Genomic DNA, 25,382 nt, shown 5'->3' with positions numbered 1-25,382 from the left:
TTTCGTGCCAAAAAACAAATGCGGTTTGGAGCAGCTCTTTGCAAACCTGCATTTACCCCGTGCAGCTGGCCGGGGGGGCAGTGAAGGGATGTGCTGGCTGGTGTTTTGCTCGCTCAGGCTCCGTGCAAAGCTCCGCGTTGCCTGGGAAGCCGGTGGCCGGGCTGAGACAAACACCTTTGCTCTTCGGGGGTTATGTGAGCTGAGTTTGCCTGGCCTCAGCCCAAGTGCATGTCCAGAGAGGTGGAGAAAGCAGCCGAGAGCAGACCCACTTCTGTGCCAGCCCTGCCCAGCTTGCAACCCGAAAGCCAGGTGAAGAGGAAAATTTTGTATCCATTCGGATCATCCAAGACCCACATACCCCGTTAAATGTTTTTCTCAGCAAAGGGAAAACTCAAGCCACTTCCCTTCTGGCTCAAATGACATTTTTTTGAGCAGGCTTCTGGGTTTTATCCCCTCTAAAAATAAAAGAACAAATCGATATAAATCAATATTGCCCTTCCAGGGGAGAAGGAACCCGGCTTGCTTGCTCCAATTTGCTTTTTATTCGTTTTTTGCAAAGCTGTCTGCTAAATTCAGCTCGGTTGGGAGGTCACGCTGCCGAACCGCAGCTGCAGCTGCGGGTACCCGTGCTGGGAAGCTGCAGCCCAAAACCTTCACCCGGGTTTCATGGGGGGGAAAAAATGGTGAGTGCTGGGGACGCAGAGGTATTGCTCTGGAGGTGGTGGGGACACAGAGCTATTGCTCTGAGGTGACAAGGACACAGAGGTATTGCTCTGGAGGTGATGGGGACCCATAGGCGCTGCTCTGGAGGTGTTGGGGACACAGCGGTATTGCTCTGGAGGTGGTGGGATACAAGGCTATTGCTCTGGAGGTGGCAAGGACACCAGGGTCTGCTCGGAGGAGCTGGGCTTGGGGCCCCGGCGGTACCCGGTGGCCGTGCATGGCCGTGCACATGGAGGGCACCCTTTGTCGCACTCTCTCTTTCTTTATTTTCTCTCTCCATCTCTGTCTCCATCCATCTCTCCATCCCTTCCCTCCTTCCCTTCCCCACCCACCCCGGGGTGTCCCCGCTGTCCCCGTCCCACCCCTGCCTCTCCCATCCCCATTCCCCCCGACCCTCTCCCCACCCTGCAGGGTGACCGCCCCCCCCTCCCCAGGGTTCCCACCGTGTCTCTCCCGCAGGGAAGGGATGCTCAGCTCCTAGCGCTCCGGGCGTGGTGAGGATGTCGGCCATCCCCGAGGCGCTGGGTCGCCCGCGGAGCAGCTCCTCCCGCAGCCTGGCCGGGACGCTGGAGGCCACCGTGGGCATGGGGACGTTGGAGATGGATAAGGAGGAGATGCGCATCCTCAAGGTCTGCTTCTACAGCAACAGCTTCAACATGGGCAAGAACTTCAAGCTGGTGAAGTGCCCCGTGACGACGGAGATCCGGGTACGTGGGCAGGGGGGTGGACAAGGCAGGGGAGAGGGGGCCGTTTTGTCCACCCGGCATCAGAGCTAGCTCCCTTCCAGACACCCTTTCCCATGGCATGGTAGCCCCCAGAGCCCTGTGGCTGAGAAGCACCAAAACCTGGAGGATAGAGAGAAAATTTGTCCATCTCTGGTGGCCCAGGGGAGTTTGGAAAGGGCGAGGGCTCGTCGTCCCCGCTGCCAATTCCTGCAGCGAGGATCGGCCCCGGCAAGTTGCTGCTGGTCTCCTTTGTGGGCACCAAAGCGGAGTTTCCAGGCCACGGTTCATCTCGCCCTGGAGAAGACTTCCTTGGGCACAGCGGTGCAGGCAGCAATGGGAGGAGGCCAGAGGACAAGTGGATTTGGGACACGACGGTGCCTTGCGGAGCTGGGGCTCAGCCCGCAATGCCAGGAGAAGGCTGGGGACCGGCAGGAGCTGGGTCCCCACCTTGCCTCCGTCCCCGCTGACCTGCACGGCCACGGGTCCTCAGTGGTGAGGGGGACAGTGACCTTCACAGCCCCAAGCCCTCAGCATTTCCCCATGGCCACGTCGTGGTGTCACTGCCTTGCTCAGGTGACTCTGCCACCCCTAGGCACCCCGGGGGTGCACCCAGCTCCGAGGCCAGCAGCACCTCTTGCTCTCTGGCCTGTACTGCAAGCCAGGACCCAGGTCCTTCCTCCCACCCCACTGGGACTTCTGCATCCCACTTCTGACCTTTGCTTGTGGGGACATGGGGCTGGGTGGACAGAAAAGGTGCTATTGGTGCCTTTCCATCATGGACATGGTGGCTTTGGGCTGGAAATGTGCTCCTCACCCTTCCTACCTGGCGTCCTGCAGCTTCCCAGCCAGGGGAAGATGTGTGGGCGCTGGGGACCTGCCGGCCAGCGCCAGCTCTGCGCTTGGGTGCTGCAGGGTTGGTGTCCACCAGGAGGGATGCAGGCCCTGGGTGCAATGGGTGATGCTGTGCCTTCTCCTGGGGCAAGGTCCTCGGGACAGTGCATTGCGATGAAGTCACAGGGAGGCGACCAAAGTACAGCTGAGCTGAGGGTTGTTCCTCAACTGGTGGGACGTGGAGGGGGACAGGGCTGTCGCCCTCCTCTCACCTCCAGGAGGAGGTTGTGGGCATAGCAGAAGGTTTCAGAGGAGGGGTCGGAGCGGGAGAGGACTCATCAGGCTGGGAAGGAGATGCCTGGGGAGGGGAAATGCAAGTGAAGCCATGAAATGGCAACGGTCTGGCTGTCCCCAACACAGGGATGGGAGCGCAGCCAGCAGGACACAGGAGTGGAGCAAGCCGGCGGCGGTCACTCCTCGAGGACAGCTTGGCCACTGATTGTGTTAATAACCATCAGCTTTTAGTTGGCTTTTCGGCGGCCAGAGTGAGAGCAGAGGCCGGGCAGGGTCCTGGGCACTCCCTGCCCGCACTGCTCCAGTTCTGGGGCAGGAGAAACAAGCTGCACTGCAAGCTCACCGGCAACAATGGTGTCTGCTTTGCTACCTGCTCGCAACCGATGCCGTGCATCGGGTGTAGCTCAGCTGAGGCGTAAGGAAGGGTGGAAATGACCCAGCTGGGCTTTTATCCCCGACCAAAACATCTCTGGGAGGTTGGATGAGACATGTTCAGCCTGTGGGTTGTTGCAGAGCAAGCTGGAGGCATCTTTGGAGGCTTCACATGGAGACCGCTGGGGCTGATGACTGTGCCCGGGGCTGTGTTTTCACTCCAGGGACATTTGTGTTGCGGTTGTGCTGTATTTCCTCCTCATTTTCCTGCTATGTAAAGCTCATCTGGAGCCCGGCTGGGGAAGCTCGGGTCTCAGCCCTGCTCCTTTCCACCCCAGGAGGTGATCAGGTCCATCCTGGTGAGCGGTCGCATCGGGCCTGACATCAAGCTGGCCGAGTGCTATGGGCTCCGCCTGAAACATGTGAAGTCGGACGAGATCCACTGGTTGCACCCAGACCTGACGGTGGGCGAAGTGCAGGAGAAGTACGAGTGCCTGCACCTGGAGGCTGAGTGGAGGTAGGACCCCATGGTGGTGGTGTCCCTCTCCGTGTCCCCAAACCCACATGGGACAGGGGCACAGAGCCCCATTAGAGGGAAAGCTCCTCCAGCATGGTCCTCATCGAGGGACTCTCCTGTTGCCAGGTACGATCTCCAGATCCGCTATCTGCCAGAGGATTTCGTGGAGCGATTCAAAGAGGACAGGACCACCTTGCTCTACTTCTACCAGCAGGTCAGAGGCGGCCCCGGGGGTCTCCTAGCCCCAGCCAGGTCTGCTCTCCAGCTGACCCACCCCCCAGCTCCAGGAGGGCGTTTCCTCCTCTCCGGCCCAGAAAAAGTGACTCCCAAGAGGTCCAAGACCTTGCAGCCCATTCACCTTCACCCTGGGCTGCTGACGGGCAGCCCCTGTGGTCGCATCCGCATCCCATCTCCATCAGGGACAGCCAGTCCCAGCCCCTTCACCCCGCTCCTGCCCCTGCTGCATCCCAGCACGGGATGCGGGAGGGTGTGGACCCTGTGAGCATCCCCTGTGAGCATCCCCTGCCAGCGTCCCCTGCCAGCATCCCCTGCCAGCGTCCCCTGCCAGCATCCCCTGCCAGCGTCCCCTCCGCCTCCTGACCCCCGCGTCTCCTCGGCAGCTCCGGAGCGAGTACATGCAGAATTACGCCAGCAAGGTGAGCGAAGGCATGGCCCTGCAGCTGGGCTGCCTCGAGCTCAGGTACGTGCCTCCACCTGTCCTGGCCCGTCTGCTGCAGTGGGAGGGCTGGGGAGGATGGGGGGAGCGGGGTCTGGGGCCGTGGAGGGTTTTGCAGGAGAGAAGGGAGTTTCCAGCTCTTTCTTTGCCGTGGTGGGGGGACGTGGCGGGGGGGACGTGAGCGCAGGGCGGCTGTCTGATGTCCCTCCCTTCTCTCAGGAGGTTTTATAAGGACATGCCTCAAAACGCGCTGGATAAGAAGTCCAACTTCGAGTTCCTGGAGTGAGTAGGCACAGCCCGTCCCGCTGGGCAGAAAACCCCTTACCCCTAACCCCCCCTCCCCGTCCAGCCGGTCCTGAGGGGCTGGGGATCTGCAGATGGCCTTCCTCATCCTCCTGCAGTTCCTCATCCTCCCGCAGCCCCTCATCCTCCTGCCCTGCTGACGGGGAGGGTGCGAGGAGGGGGAGACGGGAACCTTTCACCCTGCGCTGGGTGGGCGGCTTCTCCCCCAGGAGGTCCCCCTTGCCCCTCGGCACCCACTTTGCTTGGTGCATCCCCCCCCCCACCCCTTCCCCGGTCTGCAGCTCCCCAGGGAGGCCCCCGCCCAGCCCCGGGAGTGGGGGTCCCCGCGGGGCTGTTAATGCGCACGGGGGTCTCTGCTCTCCAGGAAGGAGGTGGGTCTGGACCTCTTCTTCCCCAGCCAGATGCAGGAGAACCTGAAGGTGAGGGACGTGTGTGGGTGCGGACAGGCAGGGCTGGGTGCATGAGTGCAAGGTGCGTGAGCGTGCACGGACGTGGCTGGGGGTGCTCATGTGCGCGCATCGAAGTGTGCGCATAGATTTGCACGTGTGTGCACAGCCGCCTGCACTTGTGCACGTGTGCGGTTGTGCTCACACACGTGAAGACGTATCTGCATGCCCACACCCGTGTGCATGTGCGTATACATGCACATATGGGGCCAGGTGTGCGCATCGGTGTGCGTGCGTGGGCTTGCACACACATGTACGTGCACATCTGCCCGCACTTGTGAAGTTGCGTCTCCCTCTGTGTGTGCATTCACATGCAGGGCTGTGTGTGCTCCTGTGCATATCAGTGTGCACGGGTGGATTTGCACGTATAGGCACGTCTGCTCACACATGTGAAGGTGTATTTGCATGCATGTGCATACGTATGCATGTATATCTATGCAGATGTACGCATGCAGGCACATCTGCTCACGCGTGATGATGCATCTGCATGCACACGCATGTGCGCGTAGGCATGCACGCATGTGGCTGTTTGTGCACACATTGGCTTGCGCACACATGTGCATGCACATCTGCCCACGCTCGAGTACACGTGAGCGAGCATGCGCACACGGAGGCATGCTGGCACGTGCACACGTGTGGACATGCATGGGCGTGCACACAGATGCATGTGCATATTTGTGGGTGCATATTCATATTTGCAGGTGAGTGCGTGCGTGCCCATGTCCGTGTGTGTGCCCGTGTCCATGTGCGTGCCCGTGTCCATGTGCGTGCCTGTGTCTGTGTGTGTGCCTGTGTCCGTGTGCATGCCCGTGTCCATGTGTGTGCCCGTGTCCATGTGTGTGCCCGTGTCTGTGCCTGTATCCGTGTGCATGCCCGTGTCTGTGTGCGTGCCCATGTCCGTGTGTGTGCCCATGTCCATGTGCATGCACGTGTCTGTGTGCATGCCCGTGTCCATGCCCGTGTCCGTGTGCGTGCCCATGTCCGTGTGTGTGCCCGTGTCCATGTGCATGCACGTGTCTGTGTGCATGCCCGTGTCCGTGCCCGTGTCCGTGTGCGTGCCCATGTCCGTGTGTGTGCCCGTGTCCATGTGCATGCCCATGTCTGTGTGCGTGCCTGTGTCCGTGTGCGTGCCTGTATCTGTGTGCAGCTCACACCCTCTGCACCCCACATCCCCGCTGCGTGCCTGGCACGTGCCCGGCGTGGCTAGCGGCCGCTGTGCCCACAGCCCAAGCAGTTTCGGAAGATGATCCAGCAGACCTTCCAGCAGTACGCGCTGCTGCGGGAGGAGGAGTGCATCCTCAAGTTCCTCCACACCCTCGCCACCTTCGCCAACATCGACCAGGAGAGCTACCGCTGCGAGCTCATCGTGAGTCCGCCGAATGGGATGGGATGGGATGAGATGGGATGAGATGGGATGGGATGAGATGGGATGGGATGGGATGGGAGCGCGTCCACCTGCCCAGGGTGCTCTGGGGCCAGGCGCATTGGCTGTGCCCCCCCCTCCCCGGGCCAGGCAGTGTGCAGGGGGGACAGTGCAGGATGAGGACAACCTCCATCACGAGCTGGTGTTTGAGACTGCATGCCCCGTGCCCTTAAACCCAGCAAAGTCTTGCTAGAGATGCAACCACGGTCATCAGTGCTCTTAAGCTGTTAATTAACCCTGCACGGCGGGGCAGCGGGCTGCCACCCGAAGCATCCCCTGGCACCGTTTGGGCGGTGCAGAGCGGGATGCTCGCAGGTGGCAGCGTGGACAAAGCCACCCTGCTGTGGGCTGCTCCCTGCCACAGTACCCAGGCTTGGAGAGGAGCTCGGCCACGCTGAGCTCAGGGGAGACCCCGCGGGGAGTTTCCAAGGTTTGGAAATCACTCGCTGTCCCCCAAGGGAGGCACAAACCCAAAATCCTCTGGGGAGGGGATTGCTGATCCTGCAGCCCCCCCCCCCCCGGCATCACCTCCCCGAGGGGAAGCTGAGCATCTCTCCCCTCCCCACAGCGGGGGGAGATCTTGGGGGGGCCTTTTTGGAGGATGCTGATTGCTGAGAGGGGCTGGGGGTGCAGCGGGGGCTCTGGGGACCTTCCACAGCCAGGGGTCCAAGCCCGCTGTGTGCGAACCAGTGCCTGAAGTTTGCTGAACCCCTTTGGGGCGAGAAGGCGGCAAACCAGGAGCGCTGGGAACCCCTTTGGGGCCAGGAGGAGGAAAAACACCCACACTGGGCTCCTTGCCTTGCACCACCCACCATCCCTGCTCCAAACCATCCTCTCTCCAAGTCCCTCCGGGAAGGTGATTTTTTCCCAGGGTGCAGCAGGTTGAGGGGGGGCGACCTGGCTCTGGGGGTACACCCTCCCCCCCAAAATTTGCATCCTCCTTCTGCTGCCCCCCCAGCAAGGGTGGAACATCACAGTGGACCTGGTCATTGGACCCAAGGGCATCCGGCAGATGACGAGCAAGGAGGCCAAGGTACGGGGGGATGGGGGTGTTGGGTGCTGGATGGGGAGGGGGGGGGGTCTCTGCTCTTAAGTCGGTGATTAAAGTCGACGCCGGGGCTCTGCCTCTCTCCCCAGCCCACGTGCTTGGCCGAATTCAAGCACATCAAGTCCATCAAGTGCTCCAGTGTGGAGGAGGGCCGGGCTGTGCTGCAGCTGGGGCTCAGTGGCACCCCCCAGGTGAGAAGGCATTGCAGGGGGGGGTGTGCCCCAGGTGCTGGGGGGTGTGGGTGGGATGGGGGATCCCCCAGTGCCATGGGGAGGCATCGCATCCCTGTGGGTTAGGCAGGACTTGGTGGATGGCTCCGTTTCTACCGAGAGAGCTCCTGCCTCCAGCCCCGGCTGAGGGGAGACTCTCCCCCAAAGCAGGGCATGTCCAAGCTTCCCTGGGGGTGCCCCTGCCCCAAGGGTCCACCCCTGCCCGGGGGGGGGGGGTTGGTGCCGGGCGTGTTGGCCGGCGTGTCCTGGGGTGCTGGGAAGGACGATGCTGGAGAAACTGGGATCTGCTGCAGAGCAGGGGGGTGGTCACCGAGCTACCCCAAGGTGGAGAGAAGGGGGGGACCCCCCCCCGTCCCAGCATCCCCCTGCCCCAGCTCTGGGCTCACCCGTCCCCCTGTCCCTGCCATCTCCCCCAGTCCCTGGCTATCAAGACAGCTTCTCTGGCCGAGGCGGAGAACATGGCCGACCTCATCGACGGCTACTGCCGGCTGCAAGGGGACTTGGAAACCTCCCTCATCGTCTTCCCCAGGAGAGGTGAGCTCCCTGGGGGGCACCGACCCCAGCAGGGTACCCACCCGTGCCCCCCCAAGCCCTTCTCCACTCTCTCCATGGCCACAGCATCGCCCGTGGCTTTGGAGTGACCCCAGCTGAGACCCGCCAAACTCACTGCACGTGTGGTCAAGGCATTGCGGGGGGGCCCAGCGCCTGTCAGGCTCTGATGGGGGTGGCCGGGAAATGACTGTTCTGCTGTCCTCTCCGCAGAGCGGGAGAAGAGGATCAGCCTGCCGCAGATCCCGGCCCCGTGAGTAGCCCCTGGCCCCGGAGCGGGGCTAGGACCCCGTCCTGCCCCCCCACCCTGCTCCCTCACCCCGACCTCCTCCCACCCCACAGGCACCTGGAGGAAAGGCAGTCCACGCTGTCGGACAGCGTGAGCGTGGGTGAGTTTTCGGCTCCTCTCCCCCCTTCCCACCAGCCCAGGGGATGGAGGCAGGGCTGTGGAACACCAGTGCACGGGGATTTGGGGACCCCCTTTGCCTGGGGGGTCGCGATGCAGCCGAGCATCCTGGGCGAGGGCCGGCCGTGGTGCCTGCAGGGGCTGCAGAAACCCCCCTGCCCGGCGAGCTGCCTGAATCCCTGCCTGCAACCTCCTTCTTGCCCTAGACTCCGATATTTATGCTGAAATCCCTGATGAGTCTTCAAGACCGAGGTCTGGAGGTAGGTGCCACCCCCCTGGGTGCCCTCTTGCCCGCCTCCCAGCACCCCAACCAAACCCTCCCACCTCCCCCTGCCCACCCCAATTTCCCACCCCATCCCCCCAAAGCTGGGAACAAGGGTTTGCCTGCACTGCCCACCTTACCCCGCAGAGGGGCTAAAGGAGCTGGCATCACCCCGTGTGCCAGGGGGCAGGACCTGTGGGTCCTTGCCGAGGGGGTGATGGAGCGGGCCGGTACCCAGGGATCGCCAACGTCTCCCGCTTAGCGTGGGGGCTCTGTCCACGGGGTGGGCAGGGGTCCAGGCAGCTTCCCGCCCGCTGGTGCTGCCACTTCTGCCCTGCTCCCCTGTCCGTGAAGTCCAGCACTACGGGATCTCCCGGGAGGACGTCACGTTGGGCAGGATCCTTGGAGAAGGCTTCTTCGGAGAGGTCTACGATGGGATCTACACCACCCCAGTGAGTGTCCTGCCCTCTCCCTGCCCTGCCCGCCTTCTCCATGGCCGGGGGGAGCCGGGTAAAGCAGCCCCCACCCCTCCTTCTCTTTGCAGAAAGGGGAGCGGATCAACGTGGCTGTGAAGACCTGCAAGAAGGACTGCAGCCCGGAGAACAAGGACAAGTTCCTGAGCGAAGCGGGTACGCTGGAGGGTCCTGCTGCCCTTTGGGGGGGGGGGGGGAGGGGGGGTGCAGAGCCTGCTCAGCCCTGCCCCGGGGCTCACATAGGCGGGCAGAGGACAGATGTGGGGGGCCTGGCAGTGTTTGCAGCGTTGCAATGGTGGGGTGTTAGAGACAGGATGACAGAACCCTGCCCTGGCATGGGAACAAATTGCCATTGCCATGCAGGACAGAGCAGGAGGAGGGAGGTGTCCCGTGCCCTCGCCCCTGTGACACGTCTGTTCTCCAAAATACTTGTTTTATGGAAGGGATGGCTACTTGGGGGGGGGGGGGGGAAGAAAAGCTGCTGAATCCTTGCATGAGAGCAGACAGCCACCACCTGGATGTAGATCCCTGGGGAGCTGGAAATCAGGAGCCCCAACCCCTTTGGGGATGTACTAGGCTATCCCTGGCAATTCCTCCTGCTCTGTCTCCGGCTTCATGGCAGAGACCTGCCCCTACACCCCAGGACAGGGGTTTGGGCTCCTGGAGGTGGGGCTCCCCATTGCAGAGTGTCTGACGTGGTCTTCCCACAGTGCTGATGAAGAAGCTGGACCACCCCCATATCGTGAAGCTCATTGGCATCGCGGAAGAGGAGCCCACTTGGATCATCATGGAGCTTTACCCCTACGGAGAGGTGAGCGGGGTCCCACTGCTGGAGCCCGTCCCGTCCCCCTGCCACCCTTCCTGCCCCTGCTCAGCCCCCCTCGCTCGTCCCATTGCAGCTGGGGCAATACCTGGAGCAGAACAAGCACTGCCTCACTGTGCCCACGCTCGTCCTCTACGCGCTGCAGATCAGCAAAGCCCTGGCCTACCTGGAGGCCATCAACTGCGTGCACAGGTAGGGCAGGAGGGAAAAGGAGCCGGGCAGGATGCCGGGAGAGGCAGGGGACGGCAGAGACCGTGGGGGGACAGGCAGGTGGGGAGCAGGAGCGGGCAGAGGCAGAGGCTGGCAGCATCCTTTGCTGCAGACCCCTTTTGCAGCTGGGTGAGCTGGTTGTCCGGGTGTGAGCTCTCCTTCTCCATCCCTTTTCCATCCCTTCTCCATCCCTTCTCCATCCCTTCTCCATCCCTTCTCCCCAGCCAAGGGTCTCTCTCCTTGCAGGGATATTGCCGTGAGGAACGTCCTGGTGGCCTCCCCAGAGTGCGTGAAGCTGGGAGACTTCGGGCTCTCCAGGTACATCGAGGACGAGGAGTACTATAAAGGTAAGAGCTGCGTGATGGGGCTGGGGCTCGCTCCAACCCTGTGAGGTTGGAGCAGGGATTTCTCTGGATGGCAGAGCCAGTGGGGCTCCCTGCAAGAGCAGGACGGGGTGGTGGGAAGGGGCTGGGGCAGAGACCCTGGTGAGACCTCGCTGCCCTGCCCTGCCTGTGCTGGGGCTGCTCCATCCCCCCTGCGGTGAGCACGGCCCCCCTCTGTCTCTCCCTCCAGCGTCCGTCACCCGTCTCCCCATCAAGTGGATGTCACCCGAGTCCATCAACTTCCGCCGCTTCACGACGGCCAGCGACGTCTGGATGTTCGGTGCGTGGTGGAAGGGGGCCGGAGCAGAGTCCCGGGCATTGTCTGCCTCCCATGGCATCACCTGAACGCACGGGGACAAATCCTGCTCCGGAGCGGGGCGGTTATCCCGGCCTGGCCCTTGGGGAAAGGGCTCCTGGGGCAGAGCTTCTTGCAATTCAACCATCATTAAGTGCTTCCTCCTCCTCCAGTGAATTCAGGACAGTCAGGGGGCTGAGTTAAATTCTAGACCCTGCAAATAGCCATCTCCCTGCCTTTCAGCCCATCCCCATGGCCTCTGGTGCTCATCTGACCGTCTGTCCGTCCCTAACAGCCCTTTGGCCAGCAGCAACCAGGAGCTGGGCTCCTTGCAGCTCCCCGGGAGAGCAGGCAGCTCTTTCCTCTGCATTTTCCACCCAGGGACCAGAAAGGCCGAGCAGCCGAGTGACCTGGTGTCACGCGGCAAAGCGTGGCACTGTCACCAGGTCCCCAAAAACCCAAGCGAGGGGCTGGTCCCCCAGCTCTAGCATCAGTTGAGGTTGCTCATGTTGCTCCCACAGCTGTGTGCATGTGGGAGATCCTGAGCTACGGCAAGCAGCCCTTCTTCTGGCTGGAGAACAAGGACGTGATTGGGGTGCTGGAGAGGGGTGACCGCCTGCCCAAGCCCGACCTCTGCCCCCCCGTCCTCTACACCCTCATGACGCGCTGCTGGGACTACGACCCCAGCGAAAGGCCCAAGTTCAAGGACTTGGTTTGCAACTTGAGGTGAGCGGGGAGGCGGGGGACTGATGATGGGCTGGGGGGGTCCCGTGGTTTGATGGAGGGGTGGGCAAGTGGGTGAAGGAGAAAAATGAAGCCGTGCAAGATTTTGGGTCTGGAGTTTTCTGGCTGAGTCCAAACTCAAAGGACTATTTGAGACCATTTGAGCTCACCTGCCCCCAGGGTGGTGGTGGCGGTGCCTGGGCTGAAATGGAAATACTTTGCTTCCCAGGGAGGGGTCTTGCAGGGGAGTCCTGACCCCACATCTTACTGGGGCCAGCCATGGTGATGCTGGTGTGGCCGGCCAGGACCATGCTCTGTCCTCCCAGTCCTTTCCCTTCTCTCTTCCCATCCCTCCTTGCTCCCTCACGTTTTCCATGGCCCATCCAGCTCAAGCATCCCCACGCTCTGGGCTATGGGAGATGTGCCAATACTCCCTCCTGGGGCTGTCACCCTCCGTCTCCCCCTGCAGTGACATTTACCTGATGGAGAAGGAGCTGGCCAAGGAGCAGGAGAGGAACAACCGCCACCGGCCTCCCAAAATCATGGAGCCGCCGTCCTTCCAGGAGCCACCTCCGAAGGTGAGGAGAGGGCAGAGCCCGTGCGGGCAGTGCAGGCAGGTTCACCTCCCCGCCTCGACCCGCTGATGGGTGCTGCAGAAGTGGGACCTCCCCGATCTTGCACTCACCGTGCATTTCTCCCTCCTCCGCTCCCCGCAGCCCAGCAGACCCAGGTACAAGCCACCACCCCAGAGCAACCTCCTGGCTCCCAAGCTGCAGTTCCAGGTAAGGTTGCACGGCTGGACCATCCCACAGGGACCTGAGCAAAGGGGTTGATGCCGGAAAGCCCTGCCTGGAGCTCAAGGTCTCAGGGGCTCGTGGCTTTTGGGGTTCCGAGGTGCCCCACGCCACCACCAAACGCCTCCCGCCGCCTTGCCAGCAGGACACCGCACCGCTCAGGGCTCAGCCCTGCCCTGCCCTGCCTGCCCTGCGTTTTGTCCGTCCCTCGGAGCTGGCAGAGAGGCTTTCACCCCAGGGAAGGGCAGTCTGCACGCTCGGCACCGGCCGGTTTGCATGCACGGCTGGGAGGAGAGGAGGTTTGCTGCTCTCTGGTGTTACCTGGGCTGATTTTGGCTGCCCCGTGACAGGAGCACAGGTCTCCCCCTCTGCAAGGGCCGGTGCTGGTCCCTGCAGCATCAGGGTGAAGCCCTCAAGAGCAACTATTTTGGGTGCTCTTTTGGGGCTGGGCAGGGGTTCAGGCAGCAGCACAGGAGGTCTCAAGCCCGTGCTCAGGGCGAGGAAGAGCCGAGCAGGGAGGAAGGTCCTGAGCCTGCTGCACCGACGGGCACGAGGGCAGAGGCTGATCCTGGTGCAAAAGCCGCTCTACCCCGCGTTGTCTGCTCCGTCCGTCCATCTGTCCGCACTAACCCCCCCCCCCGTGGCCTTGTTTTGTGCCTGCGCCGCCCCGCTGCCCGCCCCCTCCCCGGCCCGCCCGCAGGTGCCCGAGGGTCTGTGTGCCAGCTCGCCTACGCTCACCAGCCCCATCGAGTACCAGTCTCCAGCCAACTCCCTGCACACCCCGCCGCTCAACCGCCACAACGTCTTCAAACGCCACAGCATGAGGGTAAGGAGAGGGCTTCCCCCATCCCGCGGCATCCAGAGGACATCCCGGTCTCGGGTGGCCTCGTCCCGGGCACGCCGGGGACCTCACAGGAGGCGAGGGCTCGGTGGGAGGGATGCTAGCTGTACCACGCTCCGCTCTGTGCTGCTGCCTCTGCTGCTTTGAGCTCAATGTTGCTCCCGACCCGGCTGCGGGAGGGCCAAATCCTGTCACCCCACGGGTGCCGTTTGCGGGCTGGAGGGATCGAGCCCATGAAGGGCTTCGGGGTGTCTCCAGCCCCCCCGCCACGCACGTTTGCGTGCACATCCCGGTGAAGGCATGTTGGTGGACAAGTGGCTAGCACGGCATCCCCAAAAACGAGCAGGGGACGGGTGGCTGCCACTCCTCGGGGCTTTGGGTCGGCTCCTCATTCTCGGCGTTGTCACCTGAAATGCCAGTGGTGGTTTGCAGCCTGAGCGCAGTTACTCCAGCCCCAAAATCAGAGCCGGGTGTTGGGGTGCTCTGCCCAGTGTGCCGGCACAGCCGCGGTGCCGAGTGCGTCTGTGCCGTGAGCACGATGAGCCGCTCCCCAAGTCGGCCCGTACATGCTGCCCATGGCTCACAGACGGGGCTGGAAAGTGCCGGGATGCGGCGGTGGGAGATTTGGGGCCAGCGGGTGGTTTTCTCTCCCTGCTGGAAACCCAAGTGCTCCCCAAATTCAGTTTGGGGGTTCACAGCTGTTGGGGTCTGGTGCATGGCTTGCATGCACGGAGCAGGCTCTGGCTCCTGTGCCAAAACTGGGGGGGGGGGCTCTGACTCCTGAGCCCCCCGGTCACCGCCGGCTCTGCACACCAGGAGGAAGATTTCCTCCGTCCCAGCAGCAGGGAGGAGGCGCAGAAGCTCTGGGAAATTGAGAGGCTCAAGATGCGGCAGGTCCTGGACAAGCAGCAGAAGCAGATGGTGGAGGACTACCAGTGGCTGCGGCAGGAGGAGAAGTCCCTGGTGAGTGGCCTTGGGCTGCCTCCAGCTCTTGCACCCTCATGGAGGTGGTGGAGGAGCCACAGCAGCTGTTGAGGTTGCTCTTCATGGCTGGAAAAGCCAGTTTTCCTCGGAGGAACGGCTCCGCCAGCAGCCAAACCTCTTGCATCCCCTTATTTTCCGCACCCGTAAAAACCTCATGGAGCCGCTTCATTTCAAGATGAATATTTTGAAGCTTGGGCAAATTTAAAATACTTGCAATTGCGTCTTAATGAGCTTTTATAATGCTTTTGAAATAAGGAGTGGAGATAGCTAATGTGTGACTAATCCATCAGCTTGTGGTGAGACAGGCTTGGAAGGAGACAGAAAATCTTTTATTTGATAGACTCACGCAGCTGGTGAAGCAAAGCCCAGCTCCCCTCGCCCCCGGGGCTATCGGATACCGAGCTGCTGCAAACAGCTGCTTGAATTAAGCTTCATTTTATTTGGAGCAGCAGTTTGAGGTTTCTGGTACCCTTGGAGCAGGCAGGGAGCAGATAGGGGTTGATGATGGGATGGGATGGGATGGGATGGGATGGAGATGGGACCAGCGATGGGCATGAAGCCACTTCCCCTCCCACATGCCCGGACCCTGCAGAGACGCGTTCCTGTCATGTGTTTCATGAGTCTCCCAGAAATCAGGAAAATCCCCTTTTTTCCTTTCTTTTTCCTTTTTTCCATGCCTCTCACAAAGCTTCTCTCCCTTTGCAGGACCCAACAGTGTTTATGAACAACAGCGCTCCTCTGGTGAGTGGCGCTGGCCCCGGAGAGACCGGGTCGGGGTGTATTTGGGTGCAGGGGGTCCTTCTCCTGGGGGTCTCTGGAGATCTTCATTTGCTTTGGCATGGTCGGGCGATAGATATTTATATATGTGCCCCTCGCATTGGGAAAATTAATCTGCAAATGGGGTGAAACACTGGTGGTCTAGAGCTCCCCACCAGAAGCCTGGGAAGGGATGGGGATGCCTCCTCCCTCTTCTCTGCCTCCAGCCAGGATTTTGTGCCTCTCATTCACTGTTCCTTCCCTCCGCAGCTGCTCCCGGAGAAGGAGACGGATTACAGTGAGTGCCCACAGCTGCACAGGGTGTGGGGCTGCCCGTGGCCCCCACCCAGGAGCACCCACTTTGGGGCTGCAAGCGGGCAGCCTTGCGTTCAGCTGCGAGGAGCCTCAGGGCCATATCCCTCCCGGCTTTGGGATCCTCCACAAAAGAAATCCCAGATCATGGGGAGCAGCTTTGCCTGCCCTTGGGGGGGGGTGTGTGTCTGCCTGTCCCAGGCATGGGGGTCCAAGGGGGTCTGACCCTGTGGGGAGGTGGCACAGCTGGGGTGGGTCAGGCTGTTCAGCCACAGTGGGACACGTTGCTCCAGGGTGGTGCGGGACGTGGCACGGGTCCCAGGGGTCTTGTAGCGTGCCCATGTGTCCAGGGGAACAGCCAGAGTGACTCTCCTTCCTTTTCCTTACTGACGGCATAGCGGAGTTCACGGGGCCCCCCCAGAAGCCTCCAAGACTTGGGGCACAGGTAAGACCTCTTCCTCCATCTCCACAGTCTCATTCCTCCTCCTCCACCCTCATCATCCCTCTCCATCTGCAGGATGGGACTTTTCTGACTCCCCCAGGCCCCAAAGGGTTCAGGCAGACCCAGCAGCACCGGGGTCATGGGTGGGAGGTGGATGGGTCTGGCCAGGGCTCCCCATAGCTGTTGGTCTTTCCCTCCTTGCCACCTCGGTCCATCTGATCCCATCATGTCCCCGTTCCCCGGCAGTCCATCCACCCGGCCCCCACTGCCAACCTGGACCGCACAGATGACACGGTGTACAGCAACGTCATGGACCTGGTGCAGGCCGTGCTGCAGCTGAAGAACGAGATCAGCCTCCTGCCCCCAGAGGGGTACATCCTCGTGGTGAAGGTAGGGAGGGCAGGGAAGGGGCAACGCCAGGGGAATGGGGGAGGGAGTTGGGAATGAGTCTGCTGAGCAGGTCCCACCAAGCATGCTCCTCAGGAAAGTCTTGCACATGTAGGAGGGAGCGTTTCCAACATTCCCAGCTCCTCCTTTGGATCCTTGGGTCAATGATGGGAGAGTTTCCAACATGCCCTGCTCCTCCATTGGGTCCTTGGGTCAACGGTGGGAGCATTTCCAGCACTCCCTGCTCCTCCGTTGGGTCCTTGGGTCAACGGTGGGAGAGTCTCCCACTATGCCCCTCTCCCGAATGGGATCCTTGATTCAGCAGCACAGACTATTCCCACGCACCACTTCCCTGTGCCCATGCCTGGAGTCATCCTAACCCCACCACCCTCCCCGCAGAACGTGGGCCTGTCCCTGCGGAAGCTGATTGGCAGCGTCGACGAGATCCTGCCCATCCTGCCCGCCGCCTCCCGCACCGAGGTAGGACCAGGGAGGAGGGAGAGGGGTCCGGCGTGGGGTTGGGTGCTGGCGGCACCCCTGTCTGTAACCCCTGCGTGTCACGGTCAGATCGAGGGGACCCAGAAGCTGCTCAACAAGGACTTGGCCGACCTCATCAACAAGATGCGCCTGGCACAGCAGAACGCCATCACCTCGCTGAGCGAAGAGTGCAAGCGGCAGATGCTGACGGCCTCCCACACCCTGGCCGTGGATGCCAAGAACCTCCTGGATGCCGTGGACCAAGCCAAGGTCCAGGCCAACCTGGTGAAGCTGTGCTTGGAGTGAGGGCAGGGGAGGAGAGAGGGAAGGAGAAGGGGTGGGGAAGGAGAGGAGGAGAGGGACTGCCGTGCTTCGGTCGGCGGAGGTGGGAGGAGAGCGTTGCGGAGGAGCTGGCTTTTGTGTGTCTCCCGTGGCCTCGCCGTCCTGCCCTCCCTGTCCCCCCTCCTCCTGCAGCCACTCGTGTCTTTAGCATAGTCTCGTCGGTCTTCTGAAGAAGGGAGGCGTCTGGTGACTCGTCCCTGGAAAGGGCTGGGGGGGACCTGGCCGTCCCCGAGGGCGGCTGAAGATCCCTTTTGCTTGGCGGCTCCCTGCTCCCCAGCTGCCAGCAGGTCCGTGTGTCCATCCCTCGGCCCCTCCAAGGACGGCCGGCCGCAGGCGGCGTGTCGCGATGGGGACCTGGACCCCGCTCCTCGCCGCCGGGAGCCGGGGGGCACAGCGGCTGGGGGAGCTGGCATCCCGGGGGGCCGCGCAGGGGTCCCCAGGGGCCATCGGAGCGGTGGCCGGAGGGACTGTTTGCATTTCCTTGTACATTGTATAGAAGAGTTTATTTAATGATGGGAGGCGGGTCCGCGCGCCGCGGTGTAGCCGGTTCTGGCACCCATGGCTGGAGCGTGCCCGGCCCCAAGCCTGCAGAGCATGGGGAGGCATGGGACCCCGCCGGACCACAGCCTTCGGTGACACAAACCAGGAGAACGGTGCCTCTTCCAGCTGAGTTTTCTCCGAGCTGCTCTGCGTAAGCAACGACGGCAAACCAAGTCTCTGTTCGGTTTGTGCTTTGAGTTGGAAACCGCACGGTTCGGGCTTTTCCCCAGCATCTTCCCACAACGCTGTTCATTCTGGCTGAGATAAACCATGCACAAAGTCCTGCTGTGCCTGTGCTTGCCTGTCACCCCCATACCGTGGGGACAAGTCCCCTGGTCACCAGCACCTCCTTAGAAAGAGTGAGGGTTGTGCTGCTCAGACCTCTGAGCCACCTTGCTGGCGTGGGGAAGCGCCGTCCCGGTGGCAGCGTCCCCGGGGGAGCTGCTGGGGTAAACCCGGGTCTGCTGCATCCGCGTCCTCTCTGGAGCCCCATTTTCCTCCGGTTGAGCCCACGATCGATAGGAGGGTCCTGGACTCCCCCTGCTCCCACCCCAAGGCTTGCTAGTGAGAGTATCTGCAGACCTTTGCTTTTCAAAGACCGTAAGGAAATCATGGACAATTCGTGGTGGAGGCTGCTGGGAAGTGGTTTATGTGGGATAGCACAGCCATGAAGATGGGCTCCCCCCCAAAAAAGAAGGATGCTTGAGGGTCTAGTGCCACACTGGGGGGGTCACCCCAGAGCTTGTGCTCTGGTGGCCTCATCAGCCAGGCAGGGCTGAGCTGAGAGGGGTGGTGGGTGCCGGCTGCGGCTGGCAAGAGGGGCTGCAGGGATTAACGTGGGAAGGGGAGCAAGTTCCCCCTCTGCCCCATTGCGGTGAGGTCTGCTGAAGCCCTGTGTGCCGTGGCCTGGCAGTGCCTGGGGTGCTGGGCATCCCGTCCTGTTCACCTCCAGCCAACACCCCCACATCACCCCAAGGAGACACAGCCCCAACCAGGACAGAAATTATCCTCGCAGGAGAGCTCTCTCCCCCCGTGCCCTCCTGGCTCTGCAGAGCCCATGTGTACCGGGTTAGACACACACACGCACGCACGCATCCAGCCAGCCACGCCTGGGCACTCGCTCCCTTGCACATCTCATTTCTCAGCCCTGTGTGTGCACGCCCGAGCCAGCCTGCCAGCACCGGAGGCTGCATGAGCGGCTGCAACACCCTCGGGACGGGCAAGTCCCTCCGTGGCACTGTTTATTCCGCCCCATTTCACTCCTGAAAGCACAAAGTGTTTTCTGAAACCTCTCAGACTGCATCCAACACCCTGATGGGTCGGTCTCCAGGAGGAGAAAACGTTGCAGGAAAAACCTGGTGTCTCTCGGGGCGTGGAAGAAGAGAGTAGATGCTCCGTAAGCATGGGTCCTTTAGGTTATGTGGAAGCTAGAAATTAAAAGCTGGGTTGCAGCAGTCATCAGACGGTTTGGGGCCTGACGTGGGATGGAGAGGAGGATTTGCTCGGGATGGACCTCGGCAGTGCAGGTTCCCCCTGTGCCAGCCAAGTTCGCCAGCCTCGGCGCGAGGCAGCACCCCTGAGCTCCCGGGGTCCATGGACGCCGTCTGGCCGTGGATGGGTGGGTTATCCCGTTCTGCAGGGTGGTTTTTCCCTTCCAAGCCACCCACATTTCTGGTTTGGCTGTTCCCGTCTCCCTGCTGCTCCGAGCTCCAGTGTGGGGTGGCGTGGAAGCCACTGCTTGTGCCGGTGGGTTGCAGGAGGGTCTGTACCTGGGCTGGGCTTTGCAGAGCAGAGACCCCCGAGCCACGCGGGGACCTCTATCCCACGACTGTACCCCTTCTGCATGGACCATCTGAAGCGTTATTGCCTGCCCCATGTCATGCATGACTGTGCCAGCCTGTGGTCCTGAGCACCCTGCGGTCAGGATGCGTCCTAAAGCGGCTGTGAGGTCCCCTCTTCTTGCCCAGCACATTGGAGTCACAACCAGATGCAGTTCTTGGGTTTTGGGTAGGACTTGCAGCAGCTTGAAGAAGCAGGTGCCTCTCCTAGATGCCTCCAGCCTGCGCTCGGTCAATGGGGAAGCTGTACCGTGCCTTCCTCGATGCCAGGACAGCTGCAACTGCCCTGGGCAGGATGGCAGGCGGCCGTCCCTCCCCACCATCCCCAGGTCACCCCTCGGCACAGCTCTTGCTTCACCCCGCATTTCCCATCCGAGGGTCCTCCATGGTTGCGACCATGTCCTCCCAGGGAGAGGCGAGGGTCCGGCTGGAGGTGGGCACCACTGTGCCCGCTCCCCGGGAGGAGGGAGCGTGCATCGCTCGCCGTCCCCACCGCAGCCTGCCCCGGCCCCTAGATCATCCCCGCCAGGTAGGGCGGGAGGAAGAGCCCCACGGTGCCCAGCAGGCAGACGATGATGAACATCCAGAGGAAGATGCGGTCGATCACCATGGCCACGTACTTCCAGTCCTCCTTCACCTGCCGAGCAGAGAGGGGCTGTGAGTGCGGGCAGAGGATGCAGCCCCCCGTTTGTGAGAACCCGTTGGAGTTAGGAGACCACCCGGGGCTTCCTCTGCCTCTGCCGTTTGCCTCAGGGTGAGGAGATACCCCGTGTCTCGGGAAATCCCTGGAGCAGCAGGGCTGGGGGATGGACCTCTCCGGGGAGGCTACTTGGGGCAGAGCTAATCCCACCCAGGGTTTTCTGAAACCAACTGGCTAAAAGTAGGGGTGCAGCCCCTGAGCCGGGTCCCAGCAGGGCAGGCTGGGCCATCGCTGCTCTCCGAGGGCAGGACAGAACGGGCAGGAGAGGGACCTCCAACATCCCCGCAGCCGTCAGGGACAGGAGCTGGAGGAACCCTCAACTGAACCCGTGGACCGGGCATCTCCCAGGAGGCAGTCATTGATTTTCTCCCCGGCTTTGGGTCCTCAGCAGCCAGGGAACAGACCGGGGGTGCCAGCACGGACCCCTCCATGGAGGTACAAGTGAGGGACTCCCCCCTCCTCACCCCCCAGCCCTTGGGGGCACCCACTCACCGAGAAATCAGCATCCTCGGCTCGCAGGTGGTCCGCGATGTACTGCACCCCTTCCAAGGCCTTCAGGATGCTGGGGGACAGCATCAGCCCCGGGTCCGAGCCCACCTGCTCCTCCTCCCCCTTGGGGGGCACCCGGGGGGCTGAGCCCCCCGATGTCTTCCCAGCTTGGCGCCCGCAGTCATAGCGGCACTGGGCGCCCTGGCCACGGGAGCCTGCCTGAGATATGCGGCTGGGGTATGTCTTCTCCTCCTCTTCCTCCTCCTCTTCTTCCTCCTCCTCCTCCTCCTCCTCTTCCTCTTCCTCCTCCTCCCACTTGTCATCCACATCAGTCTCCAGCCAGCACCGGGAGGTGCTGAGCCTCGTCCCCGGGAGGTCGTACTGCCCCGCGGTCCCCTCGGGGGGAGGCAACGCCGGAGGTCGCTTCATGAAGAGCCAGCGAGGGATGAAGTCCAAGAAGAAGCTACGCACCCAGTGAGGCATCGTGTGGGTGCTGGGTGAGCGGTGGTGGACGTTGAGGACGAACACGGTGATGATGATGGAGAGCGTGACGAAGATCATAGTGAAGAGGAGGTACTCACCGATGAGAGGGATGACCAGCGAGGTGGACGGGATGATTTCCGTGATGAGCAGCAGGAAGACAGTGAGGGAAAGCAGGACGGAGATGCAGAGGGTGATCTTCTCCCCGCAGTCGGAGGGCAGGTAGAAGACCAGCACAGTCAGGCAGGAGATAAGCAGGCAGGGTATGATGAGATTGATGGTGTAGAAGAGCGGGAGGCGACGGATGATGAAGCAGAAGGTGATGTCGGGGTAGATCTCGGTGCAGCAGTCATACTTCTTGGAGTTATAGGTGCCGATGGCCTTTATGATGGCCCACTCGCCGCTCTCCCAGTAATCCTTGAGGTCCACGTGGTGATCCATGTTCTCCAGGTCGATCTTGGCCTTGTCGTAGGTCCAGGAGCCGAACTTCATCTTGCAGTTCTGCTGGTCGAAGGGGAAGAAGGTGACGTCGATGCTGCATGAGCTCTTGTAGATGGCGGGCGGCACCCACTTCACCTTCCCGTTGGAGAAGAGGTGGGCCTTCGTCATGTGGGTCACAGCAAACTCCCCGTCAGCACTGCAAGGGTGGAGAGGTGGAAGGTCAGAGGATGAAGGGTTTCCCCCAAGAAATAGGGCCAGGAGCTCCCTCAGCTCTCAGGGCTGGTATAAGCCTTGATCTCAAATCAAGGAGCTGTGGCCCCATCGTGCATCCCTGCCTGGTGCTGGGTTCACCCTCCTGGGCATCATCCAGAGCACGGAGATGGGTGGGAGTGTGAGCACCGGACATGGGGAGATGGATGCAGACTGACTTACGTCCTTACCAGTGGGGTGGGATGGGGAGGAGGAGGCCCGTGGGGGCTGGCAGTGCCAGGGAGCTGCTGGGATGGGATGTGATGGGATGGCATGGGATGAGATGATGGGGTGGGATGGGATGGGATGGCATGGGATGGGATGGCATGGGATGGGATGGGATGGGATGGTGGATCTGGCCCGAGGGGTGCTCCATCTTGGCAGCTCCACTCACTTGTTGTAGAGCACGATGTCGGGGATCCAGATCATCTCAGAGGGCACACGGATGGAGGTGACATTGTCAAAGTCAGCCGGGTCCCAGCGCAGCTTGTAGTCGCTCCACTCCTGGAGGGAGACACAGAGAGGAGGGCGCCAGGTGGCCCTCAGTCTGGTGGGACCGAGCTGCCCAATCCCACCTTCCTCCTCCTCTTCTGGCAGCATCTCTCCAAGGAACAGCACCGTGGAGGTGCCACCAAGCCCCCCTGGGCAGGGGCTTTCTGCCCCAAATGCTGTGCCCTCCTTGGCACGCTCCTGCCCTTGCCCCAGAGAGGGAACAGGCTCCTACCTGCTTCAGCCAGACGTTCGTGGTCATCATTTGGTTCTTCTCATCCTGCGGTGGGAAAGAGGGAGAGATGAGAGGAGACAGGCCGAGAGAGCCCAGGGGCTTGTCCCATCAATGCATTGGCCCCCAAATTACTGCTTTCACTTTCTGCCCTCTGCCTCTGGGGTTCAGCTCCCGGGAGCAACTGGTACCGGTACAAGTCCAAGGAGGGGCTATATTTCCCCGCGATATCTGCTCACTAGATGGCAGCAAGAAATAGCATTTTGCAGCGTACAGCTCTGAGCCGCTCTGATGGATGGACAAATGTACAGTCCCGTGGATAGGTGGATGGAAGGATGGCTAGATGGACAGACGGACAGATGGACTGATGGATTGATGGATAGGCTGACAGGCGGATGGGTGGGTAGATGGGTGCGCATGGGAGGAATGAGCAAGGGATGGATGGACAGACAAACCCAGAGGTGCCTCAAGGCAGGTGGATGGCGGATAAGTACATGGCAGGGATGGAGAGCTGCAGTTTTCCTTGATGCTCTCCTGCTGTCAGGGGAAGGGAGGGTTTGGGATGGAGAGGCGGGGGTGCAGACCCCCCTGCTCGTTGGAGGTCTGGGGGAGACAGAGCGGGTCATTTGTCACCCACTGGCGATGGCCAGGAGGTTGCTGGTGCCCGAACCCAACCTCACGCCAATGTCCCAGGCCCTGGTCTGGCAGACTGGTAGGACCAACTGGTGAAAAGACAGACACCATGCAGGACCGGGGTCTCCACCGGCGGGCTACGCACCACGTCGATCAGCTGCGCGATGGAGAGCCCGAACTTCACGATGACCACGTCGGAGGTGTTGGGCACCGGCCGTGACCAGCGGTTGTAGCCGGTGAAGAGGTGCTTGAAGAGGCGCTCCTCGGCATGGCTGCCAGGCTGCTCCTGCAGGCAGGCGGCTGTGGGGAGATGAGGATGGGGATGGGGACGGGGATGGGGTGGAGGAGAGCTTGCTGACTCGCGTTTCGGTGCTGGGTGGGGATTCAGGATGTCCCGGTCCTTTGCCCGGCTTTGCCTCCCATTCCAAGCAAGCCCCCTCTCTGCCGCAGCAGGCAGGGATGCTAAACCTCTCCTTGGGATGGGGAGAGGGGAATTAGCCCCCTCAAGGCTGCCCCATGCTCCTCCCGGGGAGCAGAGAGCGGTGCAAGGTCAACCTTGCAATGCTGGCCGAGAAAACCCCCACTTTTGGGTGGCTGAGGTCTCTCTCCCAGTCCCCTCCAGCTGCTCTTACTGGTGCTAACTGGTTCAGCTTTGCAAGGTGGAGGCTGACCCAGTCCTTGGGAGAGCTGCAGCCTGCCCAGAGACCATGCCTCAGGCTGGGCTGGAGACAGGGCTGAGAAGGAGGGCAACGCTCTTTGATCTGCCTAGAAATGGTTGGCATTGGTTTTCGGTGCTGTCAGCTTGCGGTACATCGCTCGGCCGTCCTTGCTCACTGCAGAGCCCCATAAATTTCCACCAGCAAGTCGAGGGAGGCCGAGGGAGGGAGGGAGGGCTTTGCACAGTGATGTGCAACCAAAGAGACGTTGTACGGGTGGCTCTGCCCTGAAGAAGGATGGGTGTACGGCCCCATAGCATGCCCCATGTCCCGTGTAAGCTCTCACCGCTGGGCAGGCAAGCCCAGCAAGGGGCCCCGGTTGTTGTACTTTGGCCAGGGACGATATTCTGAGCAGCTTCGAGGGTCTTAGAGGTGTTGGGGAGGGCTGGTCCCCAGTGAAGGGACAAGCAAGATGCCCTGCTCCTGGGAGGTCTTGCGTCGATGGGGGGGTGGAAGCAAAATCCATTTTTTTTCCTGTCCCTCCAACATTTCTAGCCTGCATAGGATGGATCTGGGGTCCCAGAGGTGCATCCCCTGTGGGGGATGACCCAGAGCAGACCGCCCCCACCCAAATGTCTGGGTGGTGTCAAGCTGCTCTGCAAAGACACAGACCCCGTCCTAGCACGGCGCGTGGTGGAGGACACCATGCCAGCCTGGACACCGGGGGTGCTGAGAGACTGCATGGGGGTAAACTGGGAGAGAAATGGTTTTCCATGTGCATGCTCCACAGCCCCCTCAGCTTTCCCTCCCCACTCCCCAAATTTACCACCCCCAGGGTCCCAATGGGTGACACCCATGGGAAGGCAGGGCTCAAGCGAAGGAAATTCAGGTACCCCAGGGAAAGCCAGAGCTGCCCTTACCCGTCTGGAAGGTGATGAAGCACCACACGATGAGAGGGACGATGCCATGGGACAGCCGCCCCATCCTCCTTGTACTAGTGTCCCCCGTGGACCTACTCCCTGGATCAGTTTGCAAAGCCCCCCAGGAGGGACCAGGGGGAGCGATGAGCTGAGATGGCGGTGGGAGAGGAGGCTCAGCAGGGAAAGCCACCATAGGGGACCTCTGACGGGGTGTCCTGCATGTCCCCACCATTAGCAAGCGCTGGAGGAGCCATGGATGGAGCTGGACGTGGGCTGGGAGAGCCTCAGCAGGGACACAGGGTGGGTGCGTGGTCTGGGATGCTCTGCTGAGCTGCCTGCCCCAAATTTCATTCCTGGAAAGACAGCAGAGAGCGGCACTGTCACCGCGATGCCACCGCGGCGCGGGTCTGGGAGGTGACGGTCCCGCTGTGGTCCCCTCAAAACCGCTCCCAGCCGCGGAGCGGGGCTTGGAGCTGATCTGAGCTGCCACCATGGCAGAGTCAAGGGAAAATGTCCCCAAAGCATCTGCTCCCCGTCTCACGAGTGCTCCTCAGGCAAGCAGGGCGCGAATCTGGGCAGCGTCGGTCGCAGCCGGGCGGCTGGACCCCGTGAGTTAAAGCGATGGGGAGCCCAGGTCTGCCCCCGGGTGATTTAATAGCAGAGATGGA

General features: G+C 61.8%; 2 protein-coding genes across 6 annotated transcripts in view; one reads left to right on the top strand and one right to left on the bottom strand.

Annotated features, from left to right (window-relative positions):
* The window catches only part of PTK2B (protein tyrosine kinase 2 beta), a 32,772-nt gene extending 14,903 nt beyond the window's left edge, over window positions 1-17,869 (top strand). For 4 of the 5 annotated variants that reach the window (XM_076332503.1, XM_076332500.1, XM_076332504.1 and 1 more), the window contains exons 2-31: window positions 1,183-1,430; window positions 3,284-3,462; window positions 3,589-3,676; window positions 4,083-4,162; window positions 4,358-4,420; window positions 4,806-4,860; window positions 6,113-6,253; window positions 7,269-7,343; window positions 7,448-7,549; window positions 8,005-8,122; window positions 8,351-8,390; window positions 8,480-8,526; window positions 8,750-8,803; window positions 9,160-9,257; window positions 9,350-9,434; window positions 9,989-10,089; window positions 10,178-10,293; window positions 10,558-10,658; window positions 10,885-10,974; window positions 11,511-11,715; window positions 12,182-12,290; window positions 12,429-12,494; window positions 13,207-13,332; window positions 14,164-14,310; window positions 15,037-15,072; window positions 15,358-15,385; window positions 15,789-15,844; window positions 16,088-16,231; window positions 16,628-16,708; window positions 16,796-17,869. In XM_076332503.1, the coding sequence (XP_076188618.1) occupies window positions 1,224-1,430; window positions 3,284-3,462; window positions 3,589-3,676; window positions 4,083-4,162; window positions 4,358-4,420; window positions 4,806-4,860; window positions 6,113-6,253; window positions 7,269-7,343; window positions 7,448-7,549; window positions 8,005-8,122; window positions 8,351-8,390; window positions 8,480-8,526; window positions 8,750-8,803; window positions 9,160-9,257; window positions 9,350-9,434; window positions 9,989-10,089; window positions 10,178-10,293; window positions 10,558-10,658; window positions 10,885-10,974; window positions 11,511-11,715; window positions 12,182-12,290; window positions 12,429-12,494; window positions 13,207-13,332; window positions 14,164-14,310; window positions 15,037-15,072; window positions 15,358-15,385; window positions 15,789-15,844; window positions 16,088-16,231; window positions 16,628-16,708; window positions 16,796-17,011 (3,054 nt within the window). In that variant the 5' untranslated portion in view covers window positions 1,183-1,223 and the 3' untranslated portion in view covers window positions 17,012-17,869. The remainder of the gene's footprint in view (window positions 1-1,182; window positions 1,431-3,283; window positions 3,463-3,588; window positions 3,677-4,082; window positions 4,163-4,357; window positions 4,421-4,805; window positions 4,861-6,112; window positions 6,254-7,268; window positions 7,344-7,447; window positions 7,550-8,004; window positions 8,123-8,350; window positions 8,391-8,479; window positions 8,527-8,749; window positions 8,804-9,159; window positions 9,258-9,349; window positions 9,435-9,988; window positions 10,090-10,177; window positions 10,294-10,557; window positions 10,659-10,884; window positions 10,975-11,510; window positions 11,716-12,181; window positions 12,291-12,428; window positions 12,495-13,206; window positions 13,333-14,163; window positions 14,311-15,036; window positions 15,073-15,357; window positions 15,386-15,788; window positions 15,845-16,087; window positions 16,232-16,627; window positions 16,709-16,795) is intronic. The other variant, XM_076332501.1, reaches the window with a different exon arrangement.
* A 2,067-nt stretch (window positions 17,870-19,936) lies between these two features.
* On the bottom strand, window positions 19,937-24,778 carry CHRNA2 (cholinergic receptor nicotinic alpha 2 subunit). Its single transcript, XM_076335379.1, has 6 exons — window positions 24,715-24,778; window positions 23,284-23,438; window positions 22,509-22,553; window positions 22,179-22,288; window positions 20,618-21,731; window positions 19,937-20,062 (listed from the first exon to the last, which is right to left on the bottom strand). The coding sequence occupies exons 1-6, from the start codon at window positions 24,776-24,778 to the stop codon at window positions 19,937-19,939; spliced, it is 1,614 nt and encodes a 537-aa protein (XP_076191494.1).
* Window positions 24,779-25,382: the final 604 nt, after the last annotated feature.

The sequence above is a fragment of the Aptenodytes patagonicus genome, chromosome 3 (assembly GCF_965638725.1).
Source record: "Aptenodytes patagonicus chromosome 3, bAptPat1.pri.cur, whole genome shotgun sequence".
Lineage (NCBI taxonomy): Eukaryota > Metazoa > Chordata > Aves > Sphenisciformes > Spheniscidae > Aptenodytes > Aptenodytes patagonicus.
This window is presented reverse-complemented; position numbering and strand designations above follow the sequence as displayed.